General features: G+C 35.5%; 1 protein-coding gene and 2 long non-coding RNA genes across 3 annotated transcripts; 2 read left to right on the forward strand and 1 right to left on the reverse strand.

Annotated features, from left to right (window-relative positions):
• Nucleotides 1–1370: 1370 nt before the first annotated feature.
• LOC122022500 lies at nucleotides 1371–2242 on the forward strand. Its single transcript, XR_006122989.1, has 2 exons — nucleotides 1371–1456; nucleotides 2148–2242. It is a non-coding gene; the product is annotated as an uncharacterized LOC122022500 (long non-coding RNA).
• A 2898-nt stretch (nucleotides 2243–5140) lies between these two features.
• LOC122023265 lies at nucleotides 5141–6082 on the forward strand. The gene has a single exon (XM_042581331.1). The coding sequence runs from the start codon at nucleotides 5141–5143 to the stop codon at nucleotides 6080–6082; it is 942 nt and encodes a 313-aa protein (XP_042437265.1).
• A 2770-nt stretch (nucleotides 6083–8852) lies between these two features.
• LOC122025494 lies at nucleotides 8853–11654 on the reverse strand. Its single transcript, XR_006123739.1, has 2 exons — nucleotides 11209–11654; nucleotides 8853–9686 (listed from the first exon to the last, which is right to left on the reverse strand). It is a non-coding gene; the product is annotated as an uncharacterized LOC122025494 (long non-coding RNA).
• Nucleotides 11655–13230: the final 1576 nt, after the last annotated feature.

A 13230-nucleotide genomic window follows, 5' to 3' on the forward strand; every position in this document is an offset into this window, starting at 1 on the left:
CCTTTACAACCACACTTTGCAAATTACTTTTATCGCATTTTGAACAGGAGGAACTTCAAAGGCAAAGTATGATTTCTTTCGGCGGCTTATCCACCTCCATCCCTTGAGGCATCTGAAAACCTGGCCTGAAAAGCAAAGAACTCCAACTTCGCGGCTTGACTGATCAACTCTGTTGATCCAAAGATGGGGCACACCAACCTCTCCTATAAAGTTGCTCAAGAGATTTGGAAAGCTACCAAGAGAAATATTCCAATCTCGAGAACACAATTCAATATTATTCCAGTTTGAAGACACTGATAGTTTAGTTTCCTCACAGGTTGTAAATTTACTTGGTATAAGATGGTTTGTCACCTTTTTTTAATGACCATACAAGAGTACGTTGAAGTCAGTATCATCTTTAAACAATTTTGCAAATTCATAATCACTGTGAATAAATTGCTTGTGGATCTACCTAACTCCTCGCCAACAATGAAACCTTTCGCCAAATGCATGTCCTTGTACACCTCAATAGAAAATTGGTAGCTCAAGGGTTTACATAAACTTAAACTTATGGGATAGAGCATGATGAGGCCTTTGACTCTGTGGCAAAGCTTTTACTCAACTTGGACATGGAATTGCATAATTTGACATAAGAAATATCTTCCTCGATTGCGAACTAAGAAATAAATCTATGTGAGGATTCACTAGGATTTGAGAAAGGAGAAAAGACTAGAAAGATGTACAAGCTCAAATTCCTACTCTATGATTACCTAGAGCTTGGTTCAAATAAACAAGAGGATTATTGGAACCAAACTTGACTTGGGAAGGATACATTATGGCAGTCGATATACCTCTTAGGTTTTGTACCAATCTATGGAGGAATTTCATGAGAAGCAACAAAACAATCAGTTTTAGCATGCAGAAGTTTCAGGGGTCATTGCCCAAGAAACTTGTAACTTAGTTGATTTGAGAGGTTGATGGAAGACTTGCATTTGTCACTCGATCTTCCAATGACACTTTACAATGGCAGCAAGTCTACAATATGCATCCTTAGTAATTCTATCCTGCATGAATGACTGGATGAAACAAGTACGAATTGATCAAAGCTTTATAAAGGAGGAAGTTGAACTAAGAATAAAGGTTATTTATACTTGAACAGCTAGCTTTAAAGGAACTTTGTTGTTGTTGTGCTCAGAAGGCATTTGTTACTTGTTTTACTTGTCTGCAACTAAGAAATTTGTTTTTAGTTTAGTAAGTTTTTGTGTTTCTATTTTTTCTTACTTTAGAATAGTCATCTTGTATTTACTCCATTCAATGGAACAGATGGATCAGTTATTCTCCCATGTTACCCATTCATGTTGTCTACTGCTGTGTTGTCAGTTACATGCTGCTTGATCAATGGGGAAGTACTGCATTTGAGAGAAAAGCTCCATTTCCGGCCTCGCTTCAGAATCGGAATACAATTCGACGCACTCAGGTACCATTATCAAGCTATCAAAATTCTCCTCTTTTCCTCCTAGTTCAAGACTGCAAAGGTTAAACTGAAATGTTTAGCCTACAAGAACTGCAAGAACAAACTTGGATAATTAGAATCATTGGTGGTTGAAAAAAATGCATGACAGGTACAATAATGATCTAAAGTCGTGCAGATCTAACAGTAGTTAGCACACATATTTTAAGACGTTTTTTTTTACATGCTGAGATGCACATGTGTTTTGTTGGGACTACGTACAATTAAATGCTGGGAATAGTTCATTAACTAGTGCACTGTCTTAAATTATAACTATTGCCACAGATATGACTGAAAACCAGTGCATTAAACTTAGTTTTCAGTTTGTTCATGGATTCTGAATATGAGGATAAAGTTTGTAACAATTCTTTCATGGGTTGTAAAGCTGTTGAAACAGGACCTACATGAATGCTCCAAAAGCTTGCCCTGTTCCTCCTGTTCCCGAAGTCATATCAATGTCTTTTAGGATAGAAAGATTCTGGAATCTCTGGTTAAAATTCTGCAAAACACTACTTTCAGATTTATTAAAAAGTTTTCTTTTGGGCCTCTTTAATTCCCTGCAACTGGAACTGGATGATCATAACCTGGTTTTATGTCTTTTCCATTTGAAAATGTTAGAGATGCTTAGGTTCTAATGGTGCCTACTCTGCTTGCTTAGGGAAGAAAATGGTGAACAAGCTGAGTATGAAATCAAGTTGTAGCAACATTTACTCTTTAAACTTGAAGGTATTTTGGAGATGTCGGTTTGAACAACTCACTTGGTCTAAGTAAGTATATCTCAAATTCGCGTAGAATTATTATGCATGATGATCTAGGGGAAAGATTTTACCTTAGCCTTGATAAGTCCTAAATCCATGTCACCTTAGTGTTTTCCTTGGTCTTTTCTGAAGTAATTGAGTATTAGTCGATTTCTTACACCCATTTTATAGCATCTTGGTGAGGCTTTCCATTGAGTTTTCGCCTCTTGTTTTATTTGGCGCCGTGTGCTCGATGAGGATACTTGGGGTTTCACTCTCCTTCCTCTTCTCTTGTTTTTTCTTCTTGATCTTGAGAGCCATGCACTCGTTCATGTAATGTTCTCTCCCCTTGCATCCAAAACATACAATCTCATTTTTGGATCTTTCCTTTCTATTGGAGGTTTTATGTTTCAAATCATCCTCTTCACTCCAGATGCACTCATTGCGATGATTGAGTTTGTCGAGACCCCTAATGTAACTCAATGACTTTTCTCTACATATCCCTTGCAATTCCTTTTTTTCTCCAATTTCTCCAATGGCAATCTATCCATCAAGGTGCTCCATGCTTTTCCATTTTATTTGCCATGATTCTCGGCCCACTTTCTCTTTTCAATGATGTTTCTATTCATCCAAGATCTATTTGAATCATTTTCCAAGTGTCGTCGTCGTATCAAAATCATCCACAGACAAAGTCTCCATCAAATGTGGATAGATGATAGTAATTTCATTGATTGTTGATGTTGATTGTTACTTGTTAAATGTTAGTTTAAATCATTGAGCACTTGAAATGTTATGGTCTGGCTAGAGAGGGTAAGTAGGTGATGATTGATTTTCTTTTGTTTCTTGCAATTTAAAACCTCAAATACAATTGTTAACTAACAAGTTTGGATGTGAGATGATCAAAATGATATACCCTGTACACCTACTGTGGGCTACCACGGTGGACAATTTTCACAGGGGTGCCCGGACCATATCTGGTTGCAAGAGACTGTTTTTGAGACTTGAACTCATGACATCTAGGTCCCACGATAACAATTTTATTATTGTGTCAAGCTCTCCTTCACAGTAATAAGTGAATATAACATTGTTTAATACCCTAATCCTACTACATGGCCACTGTGTCACCCCTAAAAATCCACTTAAGTCACCCCTTTGAATGGGACAATGAGGTAAGTCTATAAGGATTAATGATATATTGTTAGAACTCTCACAATGATGAGTCGTGAAGCACGCGGTATAACCCTCAACAATAGTTACTACTGGTTGAGATAATCCTTGATCTAGAATCGACACTAGATTAAGAAACTCTTGGGTAGAACATCACCTAGTCATGCTCACTTGTGGTGACCTACCAAGGTTCGAGCTAGTGTCGTTTAATAGAGACCTTTTATCCAACTTTTACAATGCAATGCAAATGCTTCTACATTCCCTCTAGAAGCAAACAACCTCTTAGAAACTCAAACTCACCCTAAAGACAAAGATACAATGTTATGTTAAAAGAGAAGTACCAAAAGAGCTTCAAGTCCAAAGATTGAAACATTGTCTAAGCTTCCAGAGCCACTTAGTGCTTCCTTTGGCATTAATTGTTTGAGATAAAAATGACAATGATTGAGAATGTTTTTCATAGGAGTATTTCGCGCCAAAGAAATCACCGACAAAGTTTTTTGGTTATGTTTATTTGGAGGTGTGGATTGAGGAAGGAAAGGAATTAAAAGTGAAAAAAAAAATCCTTAAGGAAAAAAAAGAAGGGAAAAGAAAATGAAAGAATCCTAAAAAGGAAAGGGAGAGGAAAAGGAAGCTAAACACAAATATGGAAAGATGAAAAAGTTGAGCTGTGAGTGGAGTTATTGACGATGGAATGCAAGGTTAGTCTTGCTCGCGAGTGAGGCTATCCACAGCTCGTGGTTGCATGGGGTGGTCGTGCCTGTGACTCGCAATTGTGCAAGGTCACCCGCGGCTCACAATTGCCCGAGGCGGTCGTGCAAGGCTGCCCACACAAGGTCGTGTGAAGCGCCTACGCATGTCCGCACGAGACAACCATGTAGGGCTGCCCGTGGCTAAGATAGTTGAGGGCAAAAATGTGATTGGGAAGGAAAGTTGAGTTCCAACTGATAAAAAAATATTAAATAGTGAAATAAATAAATAATCTATTCTTCTTCACAAATAAATGGTATTTTATAAAAGTACTTGAGAAAGTTTTGATATTTTACCTATCTAATTTTCATAATTCAAAAAATACATACTACATTCCTGTTATATCCTCTTCCTTCTTTTCATAAAATGATCAATATATTTTGAAACTCTCAATTTAAGACTAAAATCTATTCATAATAGAATTTTTTTCCTCTTTCTTTTCACCTATTTTTCCATTCACATTTCTAACAAAATGTTTAAATCTTTCTCAATCAATTCAAGAATTCATTACTTTTAATTTCAACTATCAAATTCAAATCCGAGGACTTGGATACATGATTTATAAAAGTTATAAATTTTATTAAGTCTTTTATGGGTTTAAAAGTTTACTATATCGAATTCAGGCTGAGGCATTGATACATTAGTAAGGCGTTATTCAAAAATTAAAAATTTAATATTCCTAAGAGCGCATTGATGATACTAATTAGTGAGTATAAATGTCCAATTTATAAGTTTAAAAATGTGATATTATGGGCTTTGAAAATTTTTTCCTAAAATAAAATAAAAATTATTGGTCCTCCCGAAGTAAATACAGAGACGAGTTGATCCGTGTTGATCCATGAATTAATGAGAGTGTTAGGATGAATTAACGAGACGAATGTATTCGTTTTTTTGCTACCGAAAACTTATTTAACTCTTATATTATCAATTTTAGCACTTATATTAACCCGAGGAACGACACACCAGTCAGTAGTCACCACCGCCGCCATCATCGACATCGATGGCGGCCAAACCAAGGAAGGCCTCCAATCTCCTCCTCCTCGGCCCATCAATGAGGGACTTCGCTTCCTGCTTCGGCAACCACGCCATCAAGGTCTCCGACGGCGGCAGCACCGGCTCCAGCAGCGGAAGCAACTCTTCCGTCGTCGCTGACCGCGCCGGCTCCGGCCTCAGCGCCGTCACCTGCTTCTATCGCGCCAGGCTCTCCGCCCCCAAGGATGTCCTTCTCCGTGTCACCTGGTCCAAGGCCAACGCCGCCCCCTTACTCTCCCTCGCCGTCGTCGACGACGACGGCCCCCGCTCGGCCCTACCGTGGGAGATCAATGCCTTTGATTCCCAGTCGATGACCGAGAAGAGAGGCGCCCGCTCTTATATCTCCGGTTGCTGCGCCATCTGCCTCCACTGGGACATCTCCGCCGCTCGATACGAGTCGGGCCCCGAGCCGGTCGACGGGTTCTACGTCGTCGTCGTCGTGGAGTCGGAGCTCGCGCTGTTGCTCGGCGATTTGAGTAGGGATTTCGTCAACAAGTTGGAGGGCGCACTTCCGCTCGCGCAGTGTTCGACGATTTGCCGCAGAGAGCAAGTCCTCGGCCACGCGCACCACTCCACCCGGGCGCGCTTCCACGACGCCGGCTCCGACCACGAAATCACCATTCGGTGCAAGGGGCACGGGCGGGACGCCAAAGACTCGGAGTTGTCGGTGTCCGTCGACAAGAAGCTGGTGGTGCACGTGCGGAGCCTCCGGTGGAACTTCAGAGGGAACCAGACCATCTTCATCGACGGATCGCCGGTGGACATGATGTGGGACGTCCACCACTGGTGGTTCATGTTCCGGACGAGGAGCACGCTGGAGAGCAGGTTGTGGCTGGAGGAGGAGGCCCTCAACGCGGAGCAGGGAACGTCGGGGTTCTCCCTGGTGATCCAAGCCTTCAGGAGCCCATGAGGTTTGTTGTTTATCATATGATCTGCCATCCAAACAAAAAAAAAAATAGAGGTTTTTTTTTTACGTCCTCTGTTTCATTCTGTTGTCTTCTGATCAGACCAGAGCAATTAGTGATTTGTTTAGGGAATAAGATTCTTCAAAAAGCCAAGTTGCAGAACTTTGGGTAACTTTGTCTTACTGGTTTATCATAGAAATGTTTTCACAAATCTACTACCACACCACACTTGTAGATATTAAATGGTTGATATGGGGATTTGCAAAGACTAGTGCTTGGTAAACTTGTTATCATATTTTAAGAAAGAGTTAGATTTTTCTTTTAATGTATTGAACAGTTAGAATTCATACATAACTTTGTTGTTCTTTTATGTAATTTTCAAGCTTGTTCTTGAAAATGAAATTTGTAGTATGCTTGAATTAGATGCATGATTATGTGCTTGCATGTTATATGGTTGGATCATCATGTCTTTGTGATTACAATTGCATGAAGATTGTGTGGTGTGTGAAAAGGAAAATGCCTAGAGGTTTAAGTAAATCTCTCTTTTAATTAGAAAGCAAAGGGTCACCTTGATTCTCGTTTGAACTTTTGATTGTGTGATTATTTATTCATTTTATTCTCTAATTTGAATGGCTTGCCATATATAAATATGAGTTGCCCTAATTTTTATGTATTAAAAAAAGAATTTGAGTTAAGTTTGACCTCTTGTGCACATGGAGTTCATTGAGTGATTTGATTTAACAAGCTGGAGTCAGAGAGGTCTGGTAAGGGGTAAACATGGAGGCAAAGAGAGAAGGATAGTTGGAGCAAACTTGAGGAGTTTGATGCATTATGATAAACAACATTGAGTGGTTGTTGGGTTAGGTGACTTAGATTCCTTAGATTTAAATCTTTTATATCTTACTTCCTAGGATCAAACTATACCGCAAATTACCACTCATTACCCTAAGGATGCGTTTGGTTCAAGTTATCATGTATAACCTTGGTTATGTGATTATCAGGTAATCACATAACCAAGATTATGGGGAATAAAATATAACCAAATGTTGTTTGGTTCAACATAGGTAATACAACAAAAACTTGTTTGTTTGAAGGTTTTAATGAATATCTTAGTTTAATATTTTACTGTATTACCCTCAGTTACAAAATCAAATATACATAATATTATAATAATAATTATTATTATTATTATTATTTATTTTTTATGTTTTTTTTACTTTTCTTTTTCTGGTATATTTTTTTTATTTTTTTATGTGTTTTTTATTTTTTTACTGTTTTTATATTATTTATATTTATATATTTTTTTTACATTTTTAAAATTTTAATTTTTATTTATTTATTTTAATTTTTTAATTTTTTATTTTTAAAATTTTTTAAAAAAAATTAAATTTTTTTATTTTTAAAATTATTTATTTTTAAAATTTTAAATTTTTTTTATTTTTTTACATTTTTAAATATTTTTTTACATTTTTTCTCTTTTTTCTATATTTTTTCTTATCGGAGGATATTTTTGGTAAAAAAAATTCGTTAACCCCGGAATCAAGAAAAACCTTAGTTTTTTGAGGTTTTCCGATTCTGGGCTGCATGACCCTTTTGCTGACGTGTTTTTACATTTTTAAATATTTTTTTACATTTTTTCTCTTTTTTCTATATTTTTTCTTATCGGAGGATATTTTTGGTAAAAAAAATTCGTTAACCCCGGAATCAAGAAAAACCTTAGTTTTTTGAGGTTTTCCGATTCTGGGCTGCATGACCCTTTTGCTGACGTGTCGGGCATGGAACATTACTCGGGAATCATCAAATACCTAAACCAAACAAAGTTTTTGTTGATAACCTTGGATGGATAACCAAGGTTATCAAGAATAACCCCGAACCAAACGCACCCTAAAGGATTCAACCAAGCCATTAGATACTCTGCAAATCATTTTTAATGATGTTATCCCAAAGTAAAATTCTAAAACTATACATTCGATTGAAGGTTAAATTTAGTCAATAGATACTTTAGTCAGATCAGTTCATTGGTAGATAATTGCCTACTTGTGTCTTTATTCCTGATCATGAAGTCACAGATTCACAGTTTCAAAACTTCACCTCTAATTTAAAACATTTAATAAATAACTCATTCACCTCGAAGACCATTTATGCATTTTAATTTAAAACATTTAACAAAATCACTGTGACATTATCCCAACAATAAGTTAAGGGAACATAAGTGAAGAAGTGAAGGGTAGTAATAATCCCATGTGGAGCAAGTACAGATTAATAATCCTATCTTAAACTCTTTATCTAAAAACGCCCAGATATACAAGCTCACTATCGTTTGTGGATGTCTGACAATCTTCAAAACCTATTCAACGTGCATCAACCGAATAAAAATGAGAGTTAGGGCAGCATTGCAACTGAACTGTTAGCTTCTAAAAGCTTTCGGTGCTATTTGAATGCATGGAATTCAATCACAAGCATACTGGTTTCCTAATATTTGAGAGGCAAAGAATTTGGCCAGACTCTTTCTGATGTTTTTCCCTTCTCTTGGTGTGGAGCAGTTTCCTAATATTTTAGGTTTCTTCTATGTCATCGATCAAATCTATAGCCCGAAGAGATTTGATGAGGATATCATCCACGTAGACCTCCATGTTCCACTCAATTTGCTTTTGAAAGACATTGTTTATAAACCTTTGATAAATAACCCCTGCATTCTTTAGTCTGAATGACATAACATTATAACAATAAGTACCCTCGATAGTTATGAAGTTGACTTTTTCTAGTCCTTCTTGGTAAGTGGAACTTGGTAGTATCCTTGTTAAGCGTCAAGCATACAAATGAATTTATAGTCAGAAGTAGAATCCACTACTTGATCGATACAAGGTGGGGGATAATAATCCGGCAGGCCCGAATGTGTTGTTGATAATTGCACTAACTGATCCTCTTAATAAGATAGAGTCTGGGTTTCTCCGACTAACAGAAAAACCGGAGTCGGAGAACTGAAACTGGCATGGATCGGAAACAAAAGTTTTTGATGGAGAAAAGGATCTTGCAGTTGGGCAGTAGAGGGGCTACATCGAGCTTTCAATTAGGGAGTCTCGCAAGGAAATTCTACAGGCAGGGCGAGTTGAATGCTGTTTAAGCCATATATCCACGCAAACGACATGGAAAGTATGCCGACAGAAAGGTAGAATGCGCAAGACATCCTTCTCTTGGTAGTCTACAAGGCACACTGTACACATACAATAACCAGCAAGATGAGTCAGAGAGGGGCTCCAAAGAAGCTCAATTCCTATATGGTCACCAATTAACACAAATATAAACACAATTTCAAAAGAAGACGAAGGACAACAAAATAAACAACAAAAACATTGGCAAAAAGGTACAAGTCTTATCCAAAACATGTGGTAGCCGTTCTCATGTAGGTAGTCTCCCATGTGCTACTATACTGTGAATGCATTCGGTTGCACATATGACTACCAGACAATACTAGCCCATGGATTTTGGTTCCCTGATCTCCTGAATTATCCATGTGCCTTATCTACTCCCTTCCTTTCCTGCGCAAACCATCCTGCCAATCTAGCCGCTGCTACTGCAGCTGATCCCTCTGTTCCCAATAGCTCATCCCTGATTTGTAGCAATTTTTTTATCATTGGAGAGTTCTCAGACTTTGTTCTAGGTTTTTTAGGAATCAACATGATATATGGATTTTAGAGCACCGACCCACATAGATAGTTAACTGATCATGCCGTTGACCACCTTACTAGTTAACAGAAATGTCTGAAGAGACAAATAACAATCGACGGAAATTGGAAGTAGATGACAAGATGCAACTTAGAGATAACAAGATATGTAAAAAGTTTATGAGATGGGACTCCAATACAAACATGTAACTTCTAGCTATCCCAGATCAATATCCTGGAAGCAGCAGAAGCTATTTGCTAGGAATTTGACACCATCAAGCTGTTAAACACAATAATCTCTCATATAAGTAGAGCACTACTACTTCCTAAAAAAGGGTGGAGATATTCAAAATGGTGTGTTAAAATAGGATAAACAACAAAGGAAATTAATGATCAGAAGATAACTCTGTGGATAAATGTCCCAAACAATAACCATATCATAATGCCTACATCAGTTTATTCAACACTGTAGATGAAGGAAAAAGATCTATACAGAACTAAATGTGACAACCATTTGTAGAGCACTTATTGACATCTACTTGATAGTTACTACATAGATAAGTGAGAAGAGAGTTAATTCACATAAGTTTATCTTGCCAAGCGAATATTTACCCTCTTAGAAACTAGTCACTAGTGCAATATCCCACAAGGATAATGTTGGTTTTTCAATTCTAACCACTTGTTCTTGTAGATGAATGTACTTCAACAGGCTTGAAGACCCAAAAGATCTGATGGTAGTAGAGTAAGTAGAAATTCCTTCTTTCTTATTTCTCACCCATTCTCCATAGGAAAGTGGAAAAGATAGGTTTCTGTCAGATGCCAGCAAGGATTTTTTTTTTTTTTTGACACGGTGGCATATGCACAAACTAGCTAGGACCACAAATGAATTTATCATGTATACCTGTGCCTTCAAAATGTGAAATAATAGTGCCAACTAAAAAAAAAAGTGTGAAATAATAGGATCTGGTAACCATGAATACTGAATTCAACAAATTGCAGAAGAAATATAATATGAACTTAAGATAGAGGCATACCTTCGTCAAATGGATAGATTAAAATCAAAATATTGATGTAAGAATATTTGAAAATTGAGAATAAACAAAAGTTAATGTAACTCACAATACATATTTCAAACAAGACCTGTAACTAAATTTTAAAACGATATTATAAAAAAAAAAATCCAAGGAAATGTTATTTAAATTCTGATTCTTGGATTGAAGAAAGAAAATTTGAATTGAAGATTCATTTTGTGTGGACTCAAGAGTATGGACGCATTTGATAATAAATTATAGAGTTCTTTCTCTTGAGTCCGTGAAAATTCGCAGACAGAAATTATACTAATCTTCATCGATTATAAACCAATTTTTTTAATAGTAGATTCTAATTCCCTTTTTTAACTTTATGGTTCCAATAAATCTGTTAGTTCCTCAATCACAAAAGGCGAAGTGGTGACTATGGGAACTTACAGCAAAAAAGCCAACAATGGCAAGGTCAGATCTGGCGATGTCGGCAGCAAGCGACATTCTTGAGTTCCTGAGGTGGATTCTCGCGCAGATGAGCCGCGTGCACACAAAAACTTCGAACATGGTGCAGATGAGCGACATTCTTGATGATTCCTACCGTACTTCCACTACTCTCTTCCCTGTCATACAAGGACAGCATGGCAATAAAGGCAGCACCTTTTCCTAAAAACACTATCGCGGTTCCCAGAGATGGCAAAACATTGAAGCCAGAGATGGCATCATGGATTGGAACCCCAGGCGGAGGACGACGGGAGGAGACACTCCGGCGGGGTTGGGGAAGAAGCATTCGCCGCTGGAGAGGAGAAAGGAGAGGAGAAAGGAAAGGAGGCGGAGATCTCCCGAGACAGGCAACAAACGAGGAACTAAAACTACCAGGGACCTCTATTTGGAACCCTACTATTCGTAATACCCTCTTTCCCTTAAATGGTTATTAAAAAAAATTACTAATTTAATTTACTTAATAAAAACTTATTTTATAATTTATTTAATGATTAAAAAAATATAATCTAATCGACAAAAATAAAACAAAGAATAACTTTATTCAAATATTTACAAATATTTTAAATTTAAAAAATATTTACTTATAATTATTTAATAGAAAAAACTTCTTTCACCTCTGGTGTACTGTGAGAAATATCGTCATCTTTGCTATAATAGAATGACAATTTAACCAATAATATCTAAAATTGTCTCTATATATATAATTTTATTTTATAATTAGAGAATTTGTAAGAGGCCCTACCAATTATAGATTATTTTTTTAACAATTTGTTACATTAAGAAATCTATAAAAGCCATGACATAAAAGAAATATTTTATTATCTGAGAGGAGTAAATAAAAGAATCAATTTTAATTTGGATAGAGATGAATATTTCAGAGATTTATATTTATAAATTAGGTGAAATTAAAATGACATCCCAACTTAGATAAATAGTAAAAAAAGAGTGTCTTTTTTATATATAAAAAAAAGTTAAAAGAACTTCTCATTGTATAGTTTATCTTCAAATACCTCTTATTACAGGATTGTTGGAAAAAAGAAAAATTAAAAAAGCAATATGTATATGATCTTTTATCCCATAAATATATATATTATGAGAATAGTAAAGATTCATCTATTTATAAACTAAAATTACAACTAAAAAGGAACTAAAAAATTCCATATAATTTCAACAAACAGAAACCCGAATTGTTTTATGAAATTGATAATTCTATAGAAAAAAATTATGTTTTTAATAAGCATCAAAATTTGAATAGGAAATATTTTGATTGTAGAATTCTATATTACTATTAGTAACTACTATAATACATAGAATACAAAGAAGTTATTTTATAGTTACTAATGTATTTAAATTTAGAGTTTACGATTTAGTTTGATTAAAATAAAAAGATGATTTTTAATGTTATCGCAACTATCTAAGTAGTTGGTGCGCATTGTAAGAGCATACATATCAGTTTCTCTATTACTATATCTAAAATTTAGGGTAAATAACTTATTTTATTAAATTTAGATAATCATTTTTTATTACACATTATATCAAATACCCTAAAATTTTCATCATCCTTAATTTTTTTATTATTTTTATCTCTTTCTTTTTTTTTATTATTATATTTATGGAATGAGTGGAAGGAGAGAGACTGAGTGGAAGGGGAGAGATTAAAAAGAAATATTATTTTATTTTTAAGGTAAAGGTTTCATTCCTTAAATTTAGAGAATCGCTTACTGCACACTTATAATTAAATTTTAAACTCTAAATAATATTATATTAACATATTCTTTAACAACTAATTAAAATTATTTAAAATTCATCAAAATCACTTTAAATTAAACAAAATCAACTTAAAATAATTGTAAAAGATACTACAATAGTATTATATTGTATCAAGTGTTACATGTAATAACTAGTTCCTAGTTGCTATAATAAAATTAAAAATAAAGAACAATATTATATAAGCTACTTGATAGT

This window comes from Zingiber officinale, chromosome 9B, assembly GCF_018446385.1.
Source record: "Zingiber officinale cultivar Zhangliang chromosome 9B, Zo_v1.1, whole genome shotgun sequence".
NCBI lineage: Eukaryota > Viridiplantae > Streptophyta > Magnoliopsida > Zingiberales > Zingiberaceae > Zingiber > Zingiber officinale.